This window comes from Drosophila rhopaloa, unplaced genomic scaffold (genome assembly GCF_018152115.1).
Source record: "Drosophila rhopaloa isolate 14029-0021.01 unplaced genomic scaffold, ASM1815211v1 contig_2, whole genome shotgun sequence".
Lineage (NCBI taxonomy): Eukaryota > Metazoa > Arthropoda > Insecta > Diptera > Drosophilidae > Drosophila > Drosophila rhopaloa.
In genome coordinates, this window is record NW_025335083.1 from 15,687,476 (window position 1) to 15,712,121 (window position 24,646).

The 24,646-nt window shown below is 40.2% G+C and overlaps 4 protein-coding genes across 5 annotated transcripts; 1 reads left to right on the forward strand and 3 right to left on the reverse strand.

Annotated features, from left to right (window-relative positions):
* Positions 1-408: 408 nt before the first annotated feature.
* LOC108041688 (serine/threonine-protein phosphatase PP2A) lies at positions 409-6,175 on the reverse strand. Its single transcript, XM_017119676.2, has 4 exons — positions 5,801-6,175; positions 2,712-3,275; positions 1,560-1,750; positions 409-1,487 (listed from the first exon to the last, which is right to left on the reverse strand). The coding sequence occupies exons 1-4, from the start codon at positions 5,900-5,902 to the stop codon at positions 1,415-1,417; spliced, it is 930 nt and encodes a 309-aa protein (XP_016975165.1). The 5' UTR covers positions 5,903-6,175; the 3' UTR covers positions 409-1,414.
* A 575-nt stretch (positions 6,176-6,750) lies between these two features.
* Positions 6,751-8,805, forward strand: LOC108041689 (guanine nucleotide-binding protein subunit beta-like protein). The gene is made up of 3 exons (XM_017119677.2): positions 6,751-6,941; positions 7,041-7,252; positions 8,093-8,805. The coding sequence occupies exons 1-3, from the start codon at positions 6,833-6,835 to the stop codon at positions 8,720-8,722; spliced, it is 951 nt and encodes a 316-aa protein (XP_016975166.1). The 5' UTR covers positions 6,751-6,832; the 3' UTR covers positions 8,723-8,805.
* A 386-nt stretch (positions 8,806-9,191) lies between these two features.
* On the reverse strand, positions 9,192-13,611 carry LOC108044009 (protein phosphatase 1L). Of its 2 annotated transcripts, none has more exons than XM_044460486.1 (6): positions 13,491-13,611; positions 11,640-11,811; positions 10,598-11,183; positions 10,263-10,526; positions 10,136-10,188; positions 9,192-9,973 (listed from the first exon to the last, which is right to left on the reverse strand). In XM_044460486.1, exons 1-6 carry the CDS (start codon positions 13,528-13,530, stop codon positions 9,670-9,672), a joined length of 1,419 nt encoding a protein of 472 aa, XP_044316421.1. In that variant the 5' UTR covers positions 13,531-13,611; the 3' UTR covers positions 9,192-9,669. The 2 variants fall into 2 exon arrangements, with proteins under 2 accessions (XP_044316421.1, XP_044316420.1); XM_044460485.1 differs by lacking the exon at positions 13,491-13,611 and adding an exon at positions 12,731-13,268 and having other exon boundaries at positions 11,640-12,125.
* A 524-nt stretch (positions 13,612-14,135) lies between these two features.
* LOC108044013 (laminin subunit beta-1) lies at positions 14,136-24,569 on the reverse strand. Its single transcript, XM_017122860.2, has 5 exons — positions 24,197-24,569; positions 20,928-21,001; positions 17,740-20,580; positions 14,894-17,561; positions 14,136-14,448 (listed from the first exon to the last, which is right to left on the reverse strand). The coding sequence occupies exons 3-4, from the start codon at positions 20,443-20,445 to the stop codon at positions 14,904-14,906; spliced, it is 5,364 nt and encodes a 1,787-aa protein (XP_016978349.2). The 5' UTR covers positions 20,446-20,580; positions 20,928-21,001; positions 24,197-24,569; the 3' UTR covers positions 14,136-14,448; positions 14,894-14,903.
* Positions 24,570-24,646: the final 77 nt, after the last annotated feature.

Genomic DNA, 24,646 nt, shown 5'->3' on the forward strand with positions numbered 1-24,646 from the left:
TTTGCTTTCGCTTTCGCTGGGAATCAAAAGCAGCCCGGCTCTGATTTAGATTTTGACTTGGGCATCATTGGGTGGCTCTGCGACCTCCTCCTTCCTATCTGGCCCATGCCATCCATCCATATTTCACCTCCCCCATCACGCCTCCATTCTTTGTGGTCTCAATTAGGTGGCCCGTTTGAGGCTCGACTTCCGCTTGTCGTTCTGGCTTCGTGTTATCTTGGCCAGGCTTGCATACATACTACCCAAGAGGGCCGCAGGCAGAAAAGGAAACGGCATTGCCAGCTCGTAAAATCCTTCCGAACGCTCCAGAATCTCTTGAAGGACTTTCTCCCTTTGCTTGAAATAAATCCTCTTTCTCTTAAGAGGCCTCCCCCTCTCTTACGCCCTTCTCTTCGACGGCAGTTGTGATTGTTTGTTTGTTTTTTCTTTTATTATTATTAAAGTTACATATGAACTTAATTGATAATGAATTTTTTTTAATCGGTTTTCTTTGCTTTTTTTTGTTTGTTTTTTAATAATTTTATTCGCTTTTTTTATTTAATTTTAATCAGTAATATTAAATTTTTTGTATTTTCTTATTTTCTTTTTTATAATTTTTGTTTTTGTATAAATCGCTGGCCCGCCCCGCGCTTCCCCGTTCGCCTTTGCATTATCTGCTGCTCCTGCCACATACTGTTGCTAATGTTTTGCTGCTGCTCCTGCTGCTTCATCGTAATCTTCCTGCTTTGTCGGTCGTCGGTCGTCTGCTGCTGCTGCTGCTCATGCTGCTCGTCCTGGAGTTCGTCCTTTCGTCCCGTTTAGTCCTTTGTCAGCCCCTTCCGCCCATACACATAACACGTCATAATCCATGTGTCCATCCATCCATCATTCCTGCTTTCTGGCTTTCTGCTGCGGCGCTTAGTTCGTTATTTTTATAAATTAACAAATTTAGCTAAGTAGTTGTAGTTCTTCTTGTTGCTTGCGCTTGTTGGTTGGTTGGTTGGTAGGTTTGATTGGATTGTATCATCGTTTCTGTATACTACTCCTGCTCCTCCCCTTTTTCTTTGATATAACTTTTCTGTCCGTCGCCCCCGCTGGCGACGTTTCAAGTTTTTTTTTTTCGTTTCCTTTAAACTGTGGGCAACAACAATAACTGTTCAATGCTTTTTGTGTCCTCGACTGTTATGGTTATTTTTTCTTTGTTTTTACAATAATTTCCACTTTTTTCTGTTTAAAACGATCTCCACAAAACAAATGCATCGAGGTTTTAGTTTCGGGTTTTTAGGTATTTTTTTTTCGACAGCACTTGCCATTTTGTTTATTTTGTTGCTGCTGGTTGGATTTGTATATATTATATATTGTTTCGGTTCTTGTTGTTGTTATAATGCGATGTAATATGTGTAAATGTAAGCTGCGTAGGTGCTAGCAATCCAGCTTAAAGGAAATAATCGGGTGTTCTTCGTGTAACATGAGGCTCCCCGCGCCTGGGTGCTGGATCAAATTGTAGGCTAAAAAGGGAAAAAACATTAATCAGACATGAGTCAATCGAAAACGGCAGGGATAACTGCAACTGCACTCACAATGAAAATTTAAGTGAATCATCCAGTTCCATGAGGGCCGCTTGGTTGCCACATCGGTAGCAATAGTTTGGCGCTGAGAATATTGTGACCACGTTGCGATCGTGACACCAGTTGTAGCCCTCCATCACCAGCTGATGGGCACGCGACACGAGTGTCAGGCCGTTTGTGTTATTAAAGGTTTCCGAAATGTCCTGAAAGAGGGCAAACAAAATGAGTCAAAGTTCGTAGAAATGTTAAAATGGCCCTTTTACTTTAAATTCATTTGGTTGACTATCTAAATTTGTCTCGCGTTATATAAAAACTCTATTGACAATTTAAATGCATATATTGAATTTTTGTTTTATTTATTGAGTTACCTACAGTTCGAAATTCACCTCATTTACGCACTATTTATGGGGGTAATTTTCATAGATTGTGTTATCATTGGACACATTTTAGCAGTAAATTACGATTAGAGATTGGGTACTGATTATTGATTTTATCGGAAGAATTACTAATTGCAACTGATATAATTTGCAATCATGATCAAAACAAAGAAAAAATATTGAAATTATATAGTGGGAACTATATCGTAATAAAAATTAGCACATTAAATGTTGTTTGTACTAAAACAATTTCTATTTAAATGTCGTTTCATTAATTGTATATCAGTACTATTTGTATTCACACCCGTTATTATACAATTCTTCTAACAGTTGTAGTGTACTTTTGCAAATTACATAATCGATTAATAAACAAAGAAAAACAAATGGCAGAACCTATAGTAATATATTATATTTATGGGCCGTTATCAGTGCTTTAAAGAGGTCGTTCTGCTAACATTTTAAGTGTTGAATTTGTTATAAAGAAGTATAGGTATCCCGTTTTAGACCTAGTTACTTAATTTGAACCTATGCCGCCTTGATGTTTATAACCATTTTGTACTTTAAACATCCCACTCGAATTCGTTTCTCGCTTTTTATAAATAATTAAAAACTTTTGAGTAATATTGATATATTTGTTGAAAAGTTAAAGAATTACGCTACGTTGTAGATAACTTTTCATATTATAATACTTGTAAAACTCAATTGGCTAAATATGTGTTCATATCAAAATAAAGGCAGTCAACCAAAAATATCCTTGTAGAATGACCATCCTGCAGGAAACACTCACCTGGCCAAAGGTGTAACCGGCGCCGCGAGGAGAGATTCCCCAGCCGCCCCTGTCATCGGGATCGGACCAGAGCAGATCGCACATGGGTCCCTCGTGCGGTACCTCCTGCAAGCGGTCAAGGGCCCGGATGTGATCCAGACTGTCGATCGAGGGACTGAGGCCGCCGTGAAGACAGAAGATCTGTCCGTCGACGAGGGCCGTCAGCGGCAAGTAGTCGAACAGATCCGTGAAGTACTTCCAAACGTTGGCATTGCCGTACTTGCGCAGGCACTCGTCGTAGAAGCCGTATACCTGTGTGATCTGGCGCGACTCGTGGTTGCCGCGCAGAATGGTGATGCGCTCCCGATAGCGGACCTTCAGGGCCACCAGCAGGGTCACGGTCTCCACGGAATAGTAGCCACGATCCACGTAATCGCCCATGAACAGGTAGTTGGTGTCCGGGGACTTGCCGCCTATCCGGAACAGCTCCATTAAGTCGTGGAACTGACCGTGAACATCTCCACACACTGTCACCGGGCATTTCACCTCCTGCACATTTGACTCCTTGGAGAGGATCTCCTTGGCCTGCAAAGGGGAAAAATAATAAAAGGATCAGTCACGCATCACAGTTATTTAAACTTTATATTGAATTATTTTATACAATTTTACCCACTAACATTTTATAAAAACGCTACTTTCGAGTATACTATCCTCCCATTAAAACTCTGTCGATATCTGACACTAAACTTATTTAGCGAAAATAGAATCTCTTAAATCTATAGATCAAATCTATACCAGGGTCAGGGGAGATAAAGAAATCGATTAGTACATTGTACTTGTACATTATTCACTATACTAAATGACTCAACGCCAACATTCAAAGTGGATTCTAAAAATAGCTCGTAACTAGCAGAGAAGATACAACATAGATATAGGCTAATGCAGTGCTAAATCTTTCAGAATGTTTTACAGAGAGAAAGGGCAAATATAACTTTTTCTCTTTAAACAACCTACAAGATAATATTATAAATACTTTATAATACTATGAAAGATGTAAAGAAAAAAGAAACGCTCAAAATAAATGTCCTCTCAATACGATACAACTCCGTACACAAACCACTTCAAGAAAAATTACAAAAAAAACGTCAATATATCGTTCGTTTTTGTTGGAAAATTAAATAAATTAAATTTGAAACGGATTGGGTCTTCATACTTTGTTTTTCCATAATTCGGTGAATGGAGCATGACACGACAGAATATCGAGAAACAGAAGATATTGACAAAACCGAAAGTGATTCCAAAAATAATTGGCAACTTTTACAGAAGATAAAACCTTGTGTAAGGGCAAGGCCAGTTGTCAGAATACCGCGATAGGTCGAAGAACTGCCATCGCTCTCTTGTCAAATTTTTATTATTTGTCAAAGATTTGTATGTGCTAATGAATGGCATGTGAAATTTTACTAAATGGTCTTGAAAAAATTGCATATTATAAGTATCAGCTAGATAAGATAAAGCGATAATAAATAATGGACAAAACATTGAAAAGTTTGAGCTGTGTTGTCTAGCAGTTTTTTGTAATATTGAAACTGAACAGTAATAGGACATAAAATAAAAAATATTTTAACAGATTTTAAAGCTCCCAGAAACATACATTTCAATGCACTTTAAAACTAATGGTCAGTAACGGAAAGAAACTATAAGATATCCATGATCAATTTTTTAGGAAACTAACCAATATAGGCTAATTAAAAAGGGCATTTGTTGTAAAATTTATTTTAAAAATGCTAAAAGTATTTTAGTAAACTATTAAATAATAGTGTTGATGTCATGGAAGTCAGAGAAGAAATTAGTGTCAAATATTGCAACAAACGGGTTTGCCTACAGAGTAGAACAAACATAATTTCAGATAAATATTTAACCATTCCGTCGTGTTCTTTTGGCATCTCTCATATTTATCAGCTGATGAAATGGGACATGACAAGTTCCGGGAGTAAAAACCACGAATCCGGCCGCGCGATTTATGCGTGAGCCAATTAGATTTTTTGCCATATGCACATTACCTTGGAGGCTGTTGCTTCCGCTTGGCCAGAAATCGGGGGAAAAAAAGAAAATAAATAATACACTCATGACGAGGCCAGCACACTCATACAAAACCAAGTACAAACACTGATGCAAATAGCTCCTCTCTCCGCTCTCTTTCCCCTTTTATGCCTTATTAAAAGGATAAACCAAGTCTACAAAAGACGCCCCGAAGAGCGGAGAACGTTCTTCTGGACCGGAGATTCGAGATTCTAATGGGAGCGCAGGCAAATATTTGGGTGACGCAAACATAACCCCACTTACTCTCAAATCAATGAATCGTTATCTGACTGCCCCTCTCTCACTCTCTTTCCCTTTCGCACTCATTCCGTTTGTTTGTTTGTGTGCGCTCCGCGCCTGATAAACGGTAAAATCGGCAAATTTAAAACAATTGATATTAAAAGTGTTTAATTGAATATGGCTGGGCATAAAAAACGGAGCACAAACAGCAAAGCAAGTGCATTATTCTAGATACGACGGTACATAGATACATATTCTAGGGGAGCGCACACACCGACACACACACAAAAACATTAAGTAATATTTACTCAGCAAAAAACGGATGGAACTCAGGACGCGGGGGTTGGGGAAGCTGCGTTTTTCCAGCGGACACAACGACAACAACAAAGACGCACATTTCACTGTAGTTTAACAATCGTGTATTGGACAATAATAATATACAAAAAGAAATATCTCTTTTTGCCCAGGTTTTTAGCTCATTAGACCAAAGCGCTGTTCTAGCTGTCGCATTCACGCACGCACTTGCCAGTATAGTCGTCCCGCTCGCACTTACGGACGGCAATGCGGCGCTTGGCCGTTGGAATTTACCAATATTCCAATATGGCGACGCAAGCCGCCGCTACTGTGCGAGCGAGAGCGCCCGAAGTGAATCATGCTCCCATCCTCTCCTCTCCCATTGGAAAGAGCGAGAGGGGCAGCGGAGCACACGCAGTGGAGCACCATTTGCAAAAAATTACGAAAATTATTTTTATACCATCAACGCTCCCATAATTCGCATTGTGGAAAATTACCTTGTCGCAGAGGGTGCGAACTTGTGTCTCTGTCAATTGATTGCATTCGTTCAACTGCTCAATCCATTGATCAAGATCTTTTGTTGTTGCTTTATCCTCCATCGCAGTTGTGGTGGAAGAAAAAGTCTCGTCAATCTTTGTCGATTCAATTTTGACGGCTTTTCTTTTAACTTGGGGGTGCAGGAAAATTGACAACTATCGTTGCGTTCGAATCGCCAGCCGCGTATTCACTCGTTTAGATCCACACAAATGGTTGTGCCCACTTGAATCAAGTGAATTGGGCGATTTTCCTCGTAATTTTTGTTCACAAAAGCGACGACGACACGATATACGAAGGGAAAGACTGCCTTCGGTGTGGCCGTTTGGCGATTCCTGAGGAACGATAAAAACGCGAAACGCCGTGTGTGTATCGATTAGCGATGCGTATTTTACATGTCCAAATATACCGACTTATTGTGTTACCGTTCTTTCTTCGTCGATCAAATAAACTATAATTTTTATCTGCTAAGTTATTGAACATCCAATTCAGCAAAGAAAATGAAGGAAAATCAAAATTGTTAGGGACTATTTGTTTTTTATTTTGAAGAAATTATGACTGGAAAATGTAGGAATGTCAGGGTGTGGGAAAACAAATTTGGGATTGTTAAAAATGTGTTTAGACACAGTTTTAAACTCCAAATTATTTATAGCAAACGGTTTTAATTACTAACATCCTATATGGGTTGCATTTTGTTTAAATCTTGAAAAATATATATGTATGTTTATTACGAACTTGTGTACAATCCAAAATGCTTATGACTGTATTGAGAAAAACTACAAGAAACTAAAAATTTAATCAATTTAATGTATTTAATTTTAAAAAACCAAACAATTCCCAGGCTATCGATAGTTTTGACTTGCTCAACACTGTACCCGATTTGACAGTTAGCATCTTAACGAGCACTTAAACCGGAACTGCCTCTTTTTCTGCTAGCTTGCAACGCCGTTGGACGTGTTCATCTGCGCTCCGTTGCAAATAAATATATTACCAAGATGTCCGAGACCCTGCAGTTGCGCGGTACCCTCATTGGCCACAATGGATGGGTCACCCAGATCGCCACCAACCCCAAGGATCCCGATACCATCATTTCGGCCTCCCGTGGTGAGTTCTTATTTCTATTTGAAGGAGGAGTCCCGCGGAAATCCGCGGATATCTCTGCCATCACGACGGTTTATTAATGGTAATCATCCCGATTCCCAGACAAGACCCTGATCGTCTGGAAGCTGACCCGCGATGAGGACACCAACTACGGTTACCCCCAGAAGCGCCTCTACGGACACTCCCACTTCATCAGCGACGTGGTGCTGTCGTCCGATGGAAACTACGCCCTCTCCGGCTCCTGGGATCAGACCCTGCGTCTGTGGGATCTGGCTGCCGGAAAGACCACTCGTCGCTTCGAGGGACACACCAAGGTGGGATAAGTTTCCAATTGATTATAGTTCGATTAGGGACTTGAGATTATTTAAATATACCGATTTGTACCGGCAAACGGCTGAAAATGTAAGGTTAGGAGTGAGGTTAGACATCGCCTTTGCCGCGTACAAATACGGGAAAAAGAATATTTATATTGCGCCTATGCGAGGCAGAATTACTGGTTGACATCTCTACGTACGCTTCTCCCTTCGCTCGAGTCTCGGCTTAAATTTGCTTGAAGCTCTCTCGTAAGTAGGCAAACAATCACTGATACCCATTGATCCCAATATATTATTATATATTTAATTTGGAATGGTTTACTACTGACTGGTTGGATTTGTGTTTGATTTACCATTGTGAATATTATCTAAACAAAATATGCAGCTGTAGTTTAAAGCAATGTACAGTATTCCCTTGATATTTAAAACCTAGATTTCTTTTTCTAGTTTTGTTTATGAAAACTAATTTTAAATAATTGAGAATATTGAATACAAACAACATCAATATGGTCTCTTTTTTGTTGAATTTTGATTTGTTCCAATTTAAATTTATTAATTGTAACGTTGCCAACTTTTTGAATTGCATATTTTTTTTGGACTATTAACCTTTATATATGTTATCATTTGAGGAATTTTGCTTTATAATAAACGACACCTTCGAAATTGTTTTAGAAAATTTATCTTTTCTTTAGTATTTTCGTTAAATTGTTGAACATATGTTAATTCTTTTGACTGCAGCTGTATTAATCCACTCAGCTAGTAATAGTTCCAGTAAATGTAATATTATTAAAAGAAAATCATTGCCTTTATTTAATTGTGACTTTCTTCTTCGCCTTCTAGGACGTTTTGTCGGTTGCCTTCTCGGCCGATAACCGTCAGATCGTGTCCGGTTCTCGGGACAAGACCATCAAGCTGTGGAACACCCTGGCCGAGTGCAAGTTCACCATCCAGGAGGATGGCCACACCGACTGGGTGTCCTGCGTGCGTTTCTCGCCTAACCACTCCAACCCAATCATCGTGTCCTGCGGCTGGGATCGCACCGTGAAGGTCTGGAACTTGGCCAACTGCAAGCTGAAGAACAACCACCACGGTCACAACGGCTACCTGAACACCGTGACCGTCTCGCCCGATGGCTCCCTGTGCACCTCCGGAGGCAAGGACTCCAAGGCCCTGCTGTGGGACCTCAATGACGGCAAGAACCTGTACACCCTCGAGCACAACGACATCATCAACGCCCTGTGCTTCTCGCCCAACCGCTACTGGCTGTGCGTTGCCTACGGCCCCTCGATCAAGATCTGGGATCTGGCATGCAAGAAGACCGTGGAGGAGCTGCGCCCAGAGGTCGTCGGCTCGAAAACCGTCGCGCCCCAGTGCCTGTCCCTGGCCTGGTCCACCGACGGCCAAACCCTGTTCGCCGGCTACTCCGACAACACCATCCGCGTCTGGCAGGTGTCTGTTTCGGCTCACTAAGCTACTGACTATTGTATTGGTCGCCAAATTATTTGTTTTAAATTAAACAAAAATAAAATAAGGCGTCATCAATTTAAAACAAAGTTCTTATTTTGAAGTGGCTTAATTAGTTTTAATTAAAAGCGGGTGGTAAATATTTAAATCTTTGGTTTTGGAGATTGTTTTTGTAACAAATATGGGTATATTTTAAGTTAGGAAGTTATTATAATCCTCAATAAAGAATACGAGTAAATTTTATAACAAATGTTAGGAACTTGATTTAATTGTCAATAATGATTTAACGGGAGGAATCACTTTCACTATAAACCTTAAAAATAGTAATAGTGTTGGGCTTCATAATAAATGAACTCGTAGAAGGTTAATTAACAAAACTAACTATTGTTCCGTCTGAGGCATGTGTTTAAGTCCATTTAGCAGAAAATAGATAATATTATCTACCCCTCCCAGTTTTATTGAATACAAAAACGAATTTAAGGATTTAAGTGGCAAAACGAAATTTTCGCATTTCGTATTTCCGTCTTTTTTTATTTGTAAAAACATTTTGATAAATTAGAAAATGTTTTTTTATAAGTATAACAAATAAATTAAATAAATAATTTCGTTTGATGATTTTTGTTGTCATGTGACTGTGATGATTTTCGTGTGCGAGTTGGGTAAACAAAGTGCGCGGCAATGTGGCGGCGGATGCAAAAATACAAATAACAGGGTCTAACAAACAACCTTAATCAATATTAAGACAAATGAGAATCGCAATTCCAAGTAGATTATGTATGGGGGTCTGTGATGAATGAACGCTGACTTTGAATAAGTAACGAAAAGACAAAAGTATTTAGCAAAACGCCTAACTAGAAATTTTGGGCACTTCTGTTTGTTTTTATCTTTGGGATGAGGAAAATTTGGAGGAAGCTAAAGAGCATTTCTTAGCAGGCACTCTAGTGTTTCGTATATCATTTAGTTTTGATTGAATTCGACCGTTGCACAACTGCAGGTGCAACTGGTTGAGTTTTGGCTGGGACTTTTAAAGATTCCTCTCCCACTTTTCCCGCTGAGCTGCCAATCTTGTAGACATCATTTTTAAAGACGATCACCAAGACAGTGATGTTGTCCACGGAGCCCCGTTTATAGGACTCCATGGCTAAAGATTTGGCTCCGAAGTCAGATTCTTTTAGATGCTCCTGGACGAAAGTGCAGGCCTCCTCGTTGCTAAATGTGTCCCAAAGACCATCTGAGGCCAGTATCAGAAAGTGGGGTCTAAAAATAAATAAAATATTAATTTAAGCTCTATATAAAAATGGTTTAGTTGTTAATATTGTGTAATAGTTTTATTTAACGAAATAAATATAACATTTACAAATATTTTTAGAAGGTCTATTTCAAAACCCATGTAATAATCAACAAAATGACTAAACTTACTTGTGATCGTTTAGTTCGAAGGTCAAAATGTCCGGCGTAGCAATCACCAGATTCTGTAAGCGTGCGGTTAAAAATAAAATCAAGACTAGCCTGGCTAGTAACTGATTGGGGTCATCCCATTTCCTACCTTATCTTTCAGTGGGTAGTCGCCGAGAGCACGTGACGTTGCCAAAACGCCGGCTACGCGCCAAACGCCTCGAAAGGCAATGAAACCGCCTGCATCGTGGATCCTCTTTCGCTCCCGCACCTGCTGCGGCTTGTGATCGAAGGAAAGGGGGATGGCAATTCCGCGGGAATCATACATGACGCCCCGGGAATCACCCACATTGGCCACAATCAGCTTGGACCCCTGGACAATGGCTATCAGGGCGGTGGTGCCCGCAATGTTTGTCTGAAAGAATAATAATAAAGTTAATATTTGCAAAGTAATGTATTGATACTTCAAAGATATAAATCACCCACCGCTCTCTTGGCCTGTTCCACAAGTTTGTAGTCGGCCGACATGATCTCATCCGTGATCAGTTTTCCAAAGTTAATACGTCCATTTTCGATGTAGCACTTGGCTTCATAAATTGGGGGTGGCGAATGCCCTGCTCCACCATTCTGAGCATTGTTATTATTGTTAAGGAACGAATCCTTGGCGGCTCCAACATTTCCACTAGCTCTCATTGCCGAGTTCAACTGGGCTGTGTAAATATCGGCAATTGAGGCCTCAGTTGTCTTTTGTTTAATAGAGCTGCAGTCTGCCGTGGTGCTGTGGGCCTTTCTTAAACTATCCTTTCGTGCCACGGCTGCTGATGTGGGTTCCGTGTTCTCCTTGTTGGAGTCTTTGCGACTCTGCTTTCGAGCTAAATAGGGACTCTTATCGTAATCAATGGACACTCCTCCATCGGTTTTCAGCAGTTTGGACATTTCGATGATCTTGTTATAGATGTTCTTTACCAGCACATCCTTGGCAAAATCCGCGGCAAACTCACCGCCATGGCCGTCGAAAACAGCAAAGAAGGAGATGCCAGTGTTGTTGTTGATGTTCTCTTCGATGATAAATCTAGAAATTGTATTAATAATAATTAGTTTAATGGTTATGTTTATTATCTTTTTTAAAATTTAAACTGAGAAACCTCAGTCGCTGAGCAGCGTGTTTGCATGAGTCTTATTTCTATAAGCTAAGCAATTTTATCGTCGTTATAAAATTCGTCATATGGAAAAGATTAATTTTGCAAAAATGTATTGCTTTACTTTCAAAGAATGTTTTACGATTTTGTCAATTTTTTGATGTTGTCTGTCAATAGTCAATTTAAATTGAAACCCATTAATTCTCAAAAATTTTAATTATTTTCTGGGTGGGAACATTGTTTGAGGTCAAGAGAAATACATGTTTGAATGATTTGTTCAATTAATTACACAGAATCACATGGAATGGTTTCAAGAATATGTATGGAAGACTTTACAATAGTGCTTTAAATTTAGCAAGTATATCGGGGGCAAAGTACTTTTTACTGACCTATCCTCCATACGGGGTCTGCGGCCAAGGACAGCAAAAGCGGAGCTCTGCTGCTTCATCTCCTCCCAGCTCTGGTGATCCCCAGCACTGGCCGACATCTCCATCATCTTAACGGCCTTCTGGCGACCCAAGGTGGCCTGGATGCGTCCTAGGATGCTGCGACTCCACACATCTACCGCTTGCAAATAAAGCAACAAGACGAAGAGGATCAAGCCGCAGAAGATGACCTCCGGGCGCAGGACATACAGTCGGCACAGCTTCCATATGTAGGCCAACGGGGAGTTGATGGACGAGAAGCCCACCGCAAATTTGGACAGGATTTTCATGTGCGATACGTATGTCTGATAGAACACCTTATCTTCCAGTTCGTCGTCCATGGGAAATGCCGGCGATTCGTTATTCTCTGTTGGCGTTTGATTTCTGCTCTGCCAATGATTTTCAAGTTAAACGCATGCGAGACTGTCAGCCGTGAATGTGGGTGGGTGTCTACGTGTATATGCATGAAATAAAAAACAAAATTAAAATAAACAACAGAGGGGTTGGGCATTAAATATGCAAGACTTTCCCGTTTCAAATTTGATCAAACTAGGCGGAATCGGAAGTAATATAATTTCACTTTTTTCGATGTTTAAGTTTTATGGTTTCAAAGACCTCTCAAATAGATAATTTAAGCAATATTTTAAAACTCAAAAACTGCACCTACATATCGGTTGAAACTTAAAGCGAATAGATTTATTTAATTATTTGTAGTATTTAAAAGAGGATAATATCTACTGATATTTTTGTTAAATTTGTCGATACCAACTGAGGTGTTCAGGATTAGTGAACTGTTTTTAATGTTATATTTTAAAAATCAGAGGTCCTCATAATTTTTGTATATATTTATTAAAACCTTTTAAGCATAGAATACGAATTAGTATTTGCCTTTTAAATGTTGGTTTTCAACTTAAGTTATTTCTTAATATTTTACTTATTTTGTGTTTAGTCGTTTTTGGTGTATTTCTCTAAATTCCGATTCGGCCTAAATGCAACTCAAATGTTACAGATTGCTCGCAAAATGAAAATCCCAGTCCATTTGGGGGAAAACGTACTCTGGGGGAAAACACTTGACGCTTAAACGTCAGATGTCGTATTATTTTTATTTTTCCTTTTTGTGTTTTTAATTTATTATTTTTCCCTGCGGTCGATGTTCCCGTTCTTTGATTGTCGTTCGCCGTTCGTTCCCTTTTCGTTTTTGCCGAGTCCCTTATTCTGCGGTTTTACAGACGCTCTTTGTTGGTTGGCATTATATTTTCGGATATTCGGATATTCTTATTTTAAAAATAAACTCGGTTTCTTGCATAAAATTAAATCAGAACATCCGCACTGCGTACGCGTATGTGTGTGTGGTGCTCTATATAGGTATGTACGTCGCACATCTGTCACTCGCGTATGTGTGAGTGTGCCTGCATAGATGTCGCAATAAATTAATAAATAAAAAGATAATTCCCACGCACTGCAACTTGAATAAGGATCACAACAATGTCGGTTTAACCAGCGACGCGGGCGCTTTTAATTAAAATAGAACCCGAAACCTGCACTTGTTGAGATTTCAGCTGAAATTGATGACATACGTTTCGGCTGCGAAATATCGATATGTGGACAGGACGATATCTTTTATCGATAGTCAGTAGGGATACTCGTTGCGCGAAAAGCTTACAAATTACAAGCTAAAACAAGGTACAACTCAAAATTTTATGATTTCAAAAGCATTTTCTAGACTTTCCACATAACCTTGACCTTTAATTGCGAAGTGGGCTTCTCTGCAACTGTACCGACTGCATTATTAGTATTTCAAATATCATTAATTACCTGCCGAACTCCGCAACGATCTTCTGTAAGGACGATCCATTCGAGTCTACTTCCGGTTTTATAATAAAAACACCTTTTGGCCACAATAAAAATATGACAAATAAATTGGGCAAAAATTAAAAACAAAAACAAGCAACAGCACGCGACGCGCAGAATAACTAAAACAAAACGGAATAGAATACAATAAATTGGTAATGTTTGGGGCAGCATAAAGTACCAATACACACCAAAATGTACATACAGTAAAACGTCAATAACATAAACTACTTTTATCATTTCAATTAAATATAAATAAAAAGTATATATAAAAGTATTTTGTTTTTATACAAAAATAGTGCTAACTTACAATTATTAAAAGGTTTTTAGAAGAAAGTTTGGACTTGTAGCATATTATTGACGCATTTTAAATGATATTATTCACTTGACTTTAAATAAAACATAATAAAATAATATATTCATATATTCATATAGCTACAGAAAAAAAGGAATTTTTTTACCGCCATCCTTATAAAAAAACCGTTAAATAAATTTGTAGATTGAACTTAGGAAAGTTCGACTGTGCTACCAAAATACTCTCACCTGTCGCTCTCTATTAGAGCATCCATCTCGTTCTTCTCTCTTTCGAGCAAAAACAAGTACAAGACATTTCCACATTTAAGTAGTTTTATTTAATTACATTAATTGCATTACAAAATGTTATAGGATAGTGTAAGAAAAACTTAGCTCAGTGTGTACACATTAAAAGTGAAGGCTTCGGTTTTTTTTCGCTCAATTTGTAAAATTAACATTGCAGTGTTGGTTTTCGCTTAAAGTACAAAACGTAACGGTAACTTAACAGTGGTTGCATAATAACTGTTGCCATCCTAGTTGTTATCGTAGTTGTTAACTTGATTCTCGTAATTCGCAGTTTGCTTATTTGTTCATGAATATGGCAATTAAAATGGCCGCGCAGAGGACTCTGAAAATAATTGTAAAAAATGATACCATTTTATTTTGTTTTTTATTTAATAAAATATAATTAATTGTATTGTCCTGGAATTATTTATTACCACTGTAAACTTTACCACTGCTATTTTTACCACTGTTGTTATCTAAATTTTAAAAGAAATTTTTTTGAAAAATATTGTAAGAACGAGATAAGTGTCAGTCAAAACAATTAATAAGGTAAAAGTTTTTAAAAAATTTGTCGCAATGAGTTTATTAATAAAGTTTTTATATTAATTCCTTTAATTTCAAAAATACGAAGTTGTAGAGGCCTGCATTTTGTTATACTCTAGTTAGACCATTAACTAATTGATAAGTTTGTTAATTAATTATATTAAGGGAAAACGAAATATCAAAACAAGATAAAGAAAAAAGTGTAGTCTAAATATAAGAGATTTATAAAAACTTGGCATGCTTACTTTTCCGAATCTACGTATAACACTGCCTATAGTGCGACCCCCGTTCCTTGATGTGGATCAGGTACTCGTTGAGTTCCTTGTTCAAGGGTCCAATTGCATCTCGCAGCTGTTTTAGCTGCTGGTTCTTGTTATGATAAACGGTCTGCAGATCGTTAAGATCCTTCAGTTTGGCATTGGTGTCGACGGTCAGTTTGGAGGCCCTCTGGAGAAGCTGCTTGGCCCTTTCCCTGGCGTTCTCGGAGCGACTAGCTCGATCGGTGAGGGTTCGATTGGTGGCACTAGTGGCCGATTGCAAATTGTTTGCCTCTCCGCGAGCCCTCATGGCCTCCAGTTTGACGCGACCCGCCTCCTTTGTAATCTCCTTGGCATCCCGATCGTTCTTAACGATATTATTCTGCAGGCGCTGTACTTTTTTGGCCAATTCCTCAACCTGCTGGGCTGTTTTATTGGCTGGTGCTTCGGCAGAATCCGTTTCCTCATCGATCTTCTCAAGATCCTGGGTGGCAAGCTCAATATTGCTGTTGGCCTGCTGAATGGCATCCTGGGCTTTTTCCTGGGACACATTTGCCGCCTCCAGGCTCTCCACCACAGAGTTTGCCGAGTCCAGTATTTTATTGGCCTTCTCCTTTGTGGCATTGGCCGTATTCTGAAGATTATTGACCCTGTCCAAATCGGATCGGGTACTGTAGATAATGGATTCCACATTCTTCAGAGATGAGACGGCATCATTGATCTGGACTCCCAGGGACTCAATCTCTTTGGGTTCCAGTTTCAGGTCCAAGTCCAGAGTAGCCTGGGCCAATTGCTTGCTCTCTGCTGGTGAAGCTGTCTTGTTCTCATGGAAATTATTGACGGCTATGAATAAGTTTTCAGCCAGCTTGATGCTTTCATTAGTTTGATTCAGATAACGCTCGGATTGTTCGAAGCCCCGCTTGGCTTTGTCATAGGCCTCGGAGGCATTCAATTTGGCCTGGGTTAGAGCCCTTATGGTTTGATCCGCCTGATCCTTTTTGAGTGTAATGGCCGCCTCGGCATCCTTGGCCACTTTCAGAGCTTCCTCCGAATGGGTTTTGGCGCCATGTTCGCAGGACAGATATCCTCCACATTGGCCGCATCCAGCACCTCCGCACAAGCTATCGCAGGGATCGCCTGGCTTGCCGCAAACCTGGTTGTTCAGTTCGGGAATTTGGGAGGTCAAGAAGGTCAACTCCACGCGATAATCGGCAATGGATTTTTCATTTTTAGCCAAACCCTCCGCCTCAGCTTGGATTTTGTTGGAGAGGGTTTCGACTCTCTTGCAATTTCTGTCTGTATTGGAGGCCAGTTCATTGGCTTCGTCTTTGAGGGTCGATAAATTGCTAACCCTTTCATAGGCGTGTCGTGTGAGGTTCAAAGCTCCTTCAATATTCGATTCCTGCAGCTGTATGCCGTTTTCCTTGAGTTCCTTGGACAGTTGTTGCACTAATCTGGAGTGGTTTTGCAGACCCTCTAGTTCCACACCCGATAAACTTAGGGAGTTGTATATATCATCTAGATTTCTTTCGGTTTCGCTTAATTTGCCATGGGATGCCTGTAGTTGCTGCTTGAGGTTATTGGTTTCCGTATCCAGTTCCTCTATGTCCACCAGACTAACTGACGTGTTCTGCAGCAGATTTCTGATGTGTTGTAATTTCTTATCCAGTTCACTGAACTCGGACGTGTATGCTCCTGTGGCACCAACTTGCTTGATTTCCTTGGCTCGTCGAATGGTGGCCGTCGTTGAATCCTCCAGGGCACTCAAGATCAAATCCCAGTTGTTAAAGCATTCACCGCAAGGTGAGCAATGAGGGAATTGGCCAATATAGCCCCTGGCGCACTCGTTACACTTATAGCCACCGATTCCTTCGTGGCAAACACAATGGCCTGTCTCCCTATCACACTGGTAATCGGCAGATCCGTATTGATCGCACTCGCAGGGCTGGCACTTCTCGTTCGGATTGCCCCAGAAATGAGCCTGACACTGATTACAAGCCCGGCCGCCAAATCCTGGCTTGCACTGACATTGACCGTCATAGGAATTGCACTGTTCATGAAGAGCTCCAATGGGATCGCAGTTGCAGGCCTCACATCCCTCGCCACTGGCAATCTTCCAGTGATTCTCGGCACACCGATCGCATCGTATACCCTGGACATTCGGCAAACAAGGACACTGACCCGTGTAACGATCGCAGTGGGCTATCGTGGCATTCGTTCCGAGGAAATCACAGTCACACTGCTGACAATTCTGTTTCAGTGCATCCCCGAAGAATCCATCCTGACAGAGCTCACAGTGATCTCCAGTCGTGTCATACAAGCACTTCAGGCAAGCTCCCGTCTGGCGATCGCAGTTTCCGGTGTCATAGAGATCGATATTGTTGCTACACTCACACTTGGAGCAGGTGCCACCGTTGTCCGGTATTCCAAAGAAGTTATCCGCACAGATCTCGCAGCGGGAGCCGGAGTATCCTTCCTGGCAGTGGCACAGCATGTTGTTGTTGGTCGTGTCCAAAAAGCATCCATCCGCATGGGCCATTCCACTGGCCAAAGTCTCCGGACAGCGGCACGGTCGGCATCCAATCTCGCTTCCAAATAGAGGGTTTCCGTAGTATCCGTCTAGACAGCTGTCGCAGCTGAAGCCCGTAGTCGAGTCCTGGCGGTGAAAAAAACAAAAGCTTAAATTAGCTTATCCATATTATTGTTAAAATCACAATGCCTTAATTGAACATATGTAACAAAAATGATAAGTTTAACCGATAACATAAACACCAAAATACATAATATTTATATTATACACAATATATACAATGTTTTGTTTTTGACTTGCTCACCTGACAATCCAGACAGGTTCCGTGGGTGGGATCACACAGCGCCGCATGGCCATTGCACTGGCACGCTTCGCAATTGGGGAAGTTCCAATATCCCGGCTGGCACTGATTACACTCCCTGCCGTAAGTACTCGGCACACACTGGCACTGACCGGTGATCAGATCGCAGTTGTTATCCTTCGATCCGGTGCTGTCACAGTCGCAGGCCTTGCATCCCTCCGGACCGAATCCATAGGTGCCCGGGGCACACTCATCGCACTGCCTTCCCACCACGTTGGGCTTACATTGGCAGTATCCACCATTGGACTCGCACACCTTGCTTATCGATCCCGTGGGATTGCAGTTACACTTTCTGGCTCCTTCGTGGATAACGATGCTTAAAATGTTTTCCAACTCCTTACATCTCGGATCGGTCTGATAATTGATGTAGTATAATGAGGCATTGCAATTGAGAGCTATATATTCCTTCATCCGAATATCGGCAGGTTCGGAGCCTGTAAAGATGGGGGTTACATCGATGCGGGGAATGAGTATCAGAGAATCCACCAAGATTGTCGCTGTGGGACTGTCTGCATCGTGTCTTTTCCGCTCAAAATAAATTCGGAACTTATAAACCTTTTCTGCCTCCAAGCAAACATTATTCAACGCCAACACCTGACGTTGACGATCGGGCAACGAGAATGGTATCCTGCTCTCAGAAGCAGTGGCAGCAGCGAATTCTCCACATTCGCCATTGGGATCCACTTGATCCGGTCTTACTAAAGTGATATAGGCATCCTCCCAATCGCCACGAGAAGTGCTCTGATAACGTATAACCACATCGTAAGGCATTGATTTTTCAGTCTTGACGGGAAAGACCAGTTCCCCATTCTCAGGCACCCTCTTAAAACCAGAGCCCGTGAAACTAGGATCCGGAGTTTCAACTACCACGCTGCAGTTTCCATTAGGTCCATAGGATATACATTCATCTACCACCTCCGCTTCATAAACATCCGTTAGCAGTGGAATGAAGTAATTCTGTTTCGGCTGAGAACAGGATCTTCCTGTCATGTGAGGCCTGCACCGACATTGACCACTTATCACATCGCAGTAATTATCGTAGGATCCTCCAGCATCGCAGTTACATAGGGCGCAACCCTCTGGTAATTCCGAAAGTCCATAGGTCTCTGGCATACATTGATTACAGTCCTTGCCCGTAACATATTGCTTACACTTGCACTCTCCTGTGCGCATTACGCATCCCGAATTGTTCAAGGTGCCGAGAATATTGCAGGTACAAGACTCGCAGCCATCGGGATTGTCCGTCTGTAGATTCCAGTAACCATCTTTGCATTCATTACAACGACGTCCCTTGACGAAAGTTTTGCAATGGCAGGCGCCTGCTACCGCTCCCTTCTCCTCATCGTTTACTGAATCACAGATACCTTCATCCAAGGAACCTTGAGGATCACAATCACAGGGCTGGCAAATGTTTTGTGAATGTATTTCCTGTTCGGGATCGCGGAAGAAGAACGGCTTACACTCCTCGCAATGTTGTCCCATGGTATTGTGCAAGCAATTGTCGCACACTCCGCCTGAAACTAATCCGGAGGCCGCGAATACAGCCTCTTCGAAGTGACAGCTAAAGGCATGGCCATTACATTCGCACTTCTTGCAGGCATTTGTTTGCTTTCCAAATGCCGGTTTCCAAGCCCGATCGTTGTACAAATCCTTGCACTCTTCACAGTTCAATCCCTTCGTGTTGTGCGTACACTCACATCGGCCATGAACCATACCTTCTTCATTGTCCACCGGTGTAAACGCAGGATCCAATGGTAGGCACTGCGAGGCGTGGCCGTAACAGGAACAGGATCCTCGAACCACCATATTGGAGATGCCATAATAGTACTTCTCCTCGTTTTCCACCCTGCTATCCAAGAGATTGTCACCCAGTTTGTGCAGTTTGGTCATCTGAATTCGGAGATTTGTTATCTTCAGTTGATTCTGCACATGCTCCGCATAGGGATCCGTAACATTAATGTTGGGTGGCAGCACCCTAAAGATCACTTCACCGTTCTTCGACGGCTCCACATTGGAGTATCTCGAAGTGCACATAACATCGGTGATGTTTTCCAACACAGTGGGCACTCCAGGGAAGGATTCTTTGCAGTCGTAAGCGAAATGCCTATAAACGTGCCACGTGGTTCCGAAATCAAAGGATCTCTCGATGTACATGGCCGCTGGTCGGAAAGTGGTAAAGGTAATGATCAAATGGGTGAAGTGGAACTCCGCCTCCAGATCCAATTGAATGGTGGCATTTTCCTTGCCATTCTCCGACTGCCACCAGGTGGGTAGATTGGTTCCAGGCTTAGTTTTATATATGATCTGCCCGATGCGATGATTCTTGTAGGGATCATGCTTGGTCTCCTCCCGCGTGTCGCAGAGGAAACACTTTTTATCCTGCAAATGGGACAGGATGCAGAATCTCTCCGGCGAATGCAGACCACAAGTGGAACTGGCAGTTAGTCGATTTTCTCTTCCAATCAGGAGATTACCCGTTGCCGGATAGCATGAGGATCTCTCACAAGGATGCGTCTTGACAAATTTGTTTAGTGGATGTTTGGACTTCTCCGGTCTGCCTTGCTGAGGCTGTCTTTGGGAATCCACTGTGCCCAACTGGCTGCTGAGCAGACCGAGCGCAATGACCACGATAAGCCGCAGTTCCAACATCTCGATCTCGCTCTCTGTTGTTGGGGTCGCGTTCCACTGGGGCACTTCCGGCCGGGACTTTAATCAGTTGCTTTTCTTTTCGTTCGTTTTGTGGGGACTTCTTATACTAAGACACGTGATCCTGGGTAGTAAGATCTACAAAAAATGAATGTAAGGTATTAATAATGTGGTTCATTTAATGCGTTTTTCATTAATATTCATAAAAAATTTGGTGAAACTTCTAACGTTCCAATTTGTGTTTGAAAAATGTACATACACATTTGTATTTCCTTATCAGTATTTAAAAGTCACTTTTGATTGGTGTTTATGACACCATTCAATATTTTTAGCATTAGCATCAACATTATCGTACATATAATTTAAACTAAAAATGTAATATTTTATTCTGCACAATTTAATATTGGAAGCTTTTAAAAACAAAATATTTTATTTCACCATTTTTCTTTAGAATATAAAATAAAAACGGCACATTCGGCACTTACTTCACCACTGCTTCTCTTCTTCCTTTTTAAAATTGTTATTCATTCATGCTGTTATTTTTTAACAAAACCCATAGCTGTAAGAATAAACAAAGGATTTCTTTATTAGTAAATTCTTTTGGATTTGATTTTTAGTCACTAAAAAAACTCTTCGTTTCTGCCCTCACTGTGAACTGCTTATCAACAGAGAGATGCTCTAGTTTTCTACACAACAAAAACAGAAAACACAGATTTATTTTCGTCTCGCACCATTCAAAAAAGGCATCCGCGCCCAATGGATCCTACGCACAAACTGAGACGCAGACTGAGTTGAAACTGAATGGATCCAATTCCTATTATCAGTCGAAGTGCGATAGTGGTAAAGCTTAATCCGTTGTTGCCTGGTGCGTTGAATTGTTCTTTTATCAGTGTTCAGTTATAGTTGAAGAGACTCTCATACAATTCATCACGAATTGGGACTTGCAAGTAATTTGCTTTTAATGAGAGAACCAAAAAATCGAAACACTAACAATTCACGTAAAATTAGTGAGTCCTTTATAACCGAATAGGATTTAAGCAAGCAAATTTAATATTATTTTAAACGAATTTAACGTTTTAGTTTTTTAGATTCTGTGATTGTTCATTAAAGTTTAAAATAAATATCTTCAAATTGCCACTACAAATTATTAAAATTATTACCTGGCATAAAGAAAACAAAGCCACATAAACCCGATATTTTCGTTAATGAGTTTTTGGTTTTCGTTTCAAAGATTTAAAATCATATTTATATGAAACATGTAAATAGAGACAAATTCATGTATCAATAGTATTAAACACGAAGTTGAATTGTAGTATATAAAATCATTATTATTTCGGAAATAAAAAATTAAGAGTATTGAAAAGTCAGTTTTTCAATTCAAAGTATTAAATAATGTTTTTTTTTGATGACCTTTAAGTTCTTATCTGAGCATCCCGGAGGAGCCACCAGAATCGAAAACTGTGCTACGAGATAAGCATGCAAGCGCCGCCGGCCAATCCAAACTCAATTTCGAGACCCAAACATGGAGCCGCTAAAAATACATATGTATTTCATAATTTTGAACTGTCCCGATAAGAGTTCATTCACAGATACTTTCTATGGGAACATTGTAGAGTAGAAAACTCGTCTTCACTCTAGACTTAATTACTTTGAGTGTGTTTAAATTTTTTTGTTTGCTTTTTGTGGGTTGGTTAATTTCGATTTCGTTCGTTTTGCCGCCGAGGAAACTGGCAAATAAACAAATAAGCAAAGAACAACACGTAAATTTACCAGGCATACAAAGCTCATATAGTATATAAATTTGTATATGTGGGTAAATAATGGAGCAGCAGTGGAGCGCTCCATGATTCTCGACTTCGTTGGGTGTGTATCTAAGTGTATGGGTCGGTTTTTATTTTCCATATTCTTTGTATGTCTATGGCCAGTTCATAAAAAATTTGCTCATACAATTGCTGGCTCATGTTTTCTTAGTTTCGCCGGGAGATGATGTTTATATTTCCAATTTCATCAAGACGCCCTGACTTCTACTGAGTTGACCACACAAATACAATTTGGATTGCATACAGTGTTCAGTCTAAAAACTTATTTTTTTAATGGAATTTTCTGAAATTCAAAACGCGGTTTAAATACATTGTAAGTACAATAAAGACCTAATAAAAATACATCTTTCAGATCATATTTACTCATATTTCAGTACATTTGCAACATTTATTTAATTCGAAACCCTGTTAACCCTTTACAATAAACAAGTCTCCTTTTTAATTAAAATTATTTAAAAACACTAAATCTCATATATGTTTCAGTTTATACATACAATATTTTTCTCAGATAATTTCTAAAATCTTACCAAAGTTAAAATTTTCTTTGCGACTGACCACTGTATGTTTATACTGTAGACATATGCACCATCCCAACGACAACCCCAGCCCCGAATTTCAATTCACAGTCTGGAGCACACATGTTGTGGAAGTCTAACGTCTAAATATGAGATCAGCCTGCGATAGTCCGGCTATAATTAGACCACACCGACTAAATCCTTTCTACCCACAGCCCGCAATCCAATCTAGATAAATTAATTCGTCGGCTGCACATCTGCTTCAAGGCGACAGGCCCGGCTCACATTTTAATTAGCCAGTCCCATTGTCGCTGATATAAAGAAAATCGGCTTGGCAATGCACTTTTTAAGTCCACATGTAGTCGTTGCCTTATGGCATCATGTTTCTATATGTTCGGGTATGTATGCTTAATCTACAAAAATGCTCTAGCCAAGTAATTGTACTATGTATGTACATTTATAGTTTTTTTTGGAAAGATAAGAAAATAGATCTGCCATAGGATGAGCTGTACGACAAAAAAAAATGATGAACAAATGTTCTATATTCTGCGTTAATACAATTAAAAAATGTTCAAAGAGTATTTTAAATTAACTGGAAACTGACAGTATTTTGAAATAGGGGGAATATATATACTGCTGGAGCTATTACAAGAATTAAATATCACGACTATATGGCAGCTATATATTATAGTCCGATTTTTTTATACCTTAACCGTAATTCTAAAATTTAAAAACAATGTAAATTATTTATTCCGATCGTTCTTATGGATCTGATGAGCCCGTTTCGACTTATATATATAAAGTATACTATCTGAAATAGAACGACGATTTTTAGGATAGTTTCATCTAGATACATATATATCTTTAAAACTGCGAGACTAGTTTGCGTAGAAACGGACAGACAAATATGGCCATGATCAAGAATATATAAACTTTATAGGGTCCTTTACTTCAAGGGTATAAAAATAACGAAATAAAAAGAAGGTTAGAAATTCCTTTTATAAGGATTGTTAGTTGGAAAATCATTTCTTGCTTAGATATAATAATCTTCGGGAGAGAGTGAAGAAAGCGTTTTGAAGTTGAGGACTTACAAGCATTGTGTCTGCTATACCCTTTCCGACTTTTTGGTAGTTATCTCGAGTTTTGTGCACACATAAACTGAGTGACGATAAATAAAAGGCGGCAGTATGCCACAACAACAAAAACAACGGCAGCGGATGCGAAGGAGAAGAAATAGAAGTACGCGAGTAACAACAAAAACAGGCCACAAGATAAACCTCAAGAGAGAGAAAGGGAGAAGATAGGTGAGTAGCGAGCGAGACAGGGACACTGCAGCTGTTGAAAACTGCGTTAAAACTCCGCGTGGATCCAAAACTATATAACTGTTAATCTGTTCTTTAAGGTTTTTTTTTAACTTACCAGATTTTTTTCAGCTACAGAATAAGACTCTGTAATTATTCCCAGAGGGGAAGTTTCAAAAGATAAATTTTCTGTTATACAGACAAAACAACAAACACACGTCTTGGGTGTTTTTATTTTTGTTGATGCGGCAAACACTTTTTGACTTCTTTTTATAAACTCCACTTCACACAGGCACTCATACACACGCGCACACACGCACTCGGCAAAGAAGATATTTTCCAAGCAGTTGGAAAGAAAATTCCAAGAGTTGGGGCGGGATGAGATCCAACTCTCGATCCGGTGCCGACTCCGAAAAACGTCCGATCGCGAGAGCTCCACACGAGAGAATGAGTATTGTATCGCAGCGGAGGATGAAAACAAACCTACTCGTACTCGATACCCCGCAATCTCAGCAACAAGTGATCGCGAAGAGAGCGAGAGCGCTATGGTTTTTGAAAATGCAATCAA

Coding starts and splice junctions, on each gene's coding strand:
- LOC108041688 (XM_017119676.2), bottom strand. CDS start 5,902: ATGGAGGATAAAGCAACAACAAAAGATCTTGATCAATGGATTGAGCAG. Junction 1,751..2,711: donor CCGGTTACACCTTTGGCCAG/GTGAGTGTTTCC, acceptor GCCCTCTTTCAG/GACATTTCGGAAACCTTTAA. Junction 1,488..1,559: donor GATTCACTTAAATTTTCATT/GTGAGTGCAGTT, acceptor TTCCCTTTTTAG/CCTACAATTTGATCCAGCAC.
- LOC108041689 (XM_017119677.2), top strand. CDS start 6,833: ATGTCCGAGACCCTGCAGTTGCGCGGTACCCTCATTGGCCACAATGGA. Junction 6,942..7,040: donor CATCATTTCGGCCTCCCGTG/GTGAGTTCTTAT, acceptor CCCGATTCCCAG/ACAAGACCCTGATCGTCTGG. Junction 7,253..8,092: donor GCTTCGAGGGACACACCAAG/GTGGGATAAGTT, acceptor TTCGCCTTCTAG/GACGTTTTGTCGGTTGCCTT.
- LOC108044009 (XM_044460485.1), bottom strand. CDS start 12,016: ATGGACGACGAACTGGAAGATAAGGTGTTCTATCAGACATACGTATCG. Junction 11,184..11,639: donor AGACCCCGTATGGAGGATAG/GTCAGTAAAAAG, acceptor TACAATTTCTAG/ATTTATCATCGAAGAGAACA. Junction 9,974..10,135: donor TTCGAACTAAACGATCACAA/GTAAGTTTAGTC, acceptor ATTTATTTTTAG/ACCCCACTTTCTGATACTGG.
- LOC108044013 (XM_017122860.2), bottom strand. CDS start 20,445: ATGTTGGAACTGCGGCTTATCGTGGTCATTGCGCTCGGTCTGCTCAGC. Junction 17,562..17,739: donor GAACCTGTCTGGATTGTCAG/GTGAGCAAGTCA, acceptor TTTCACCGCCAG/GACTCGACTACGGGCTTCAG.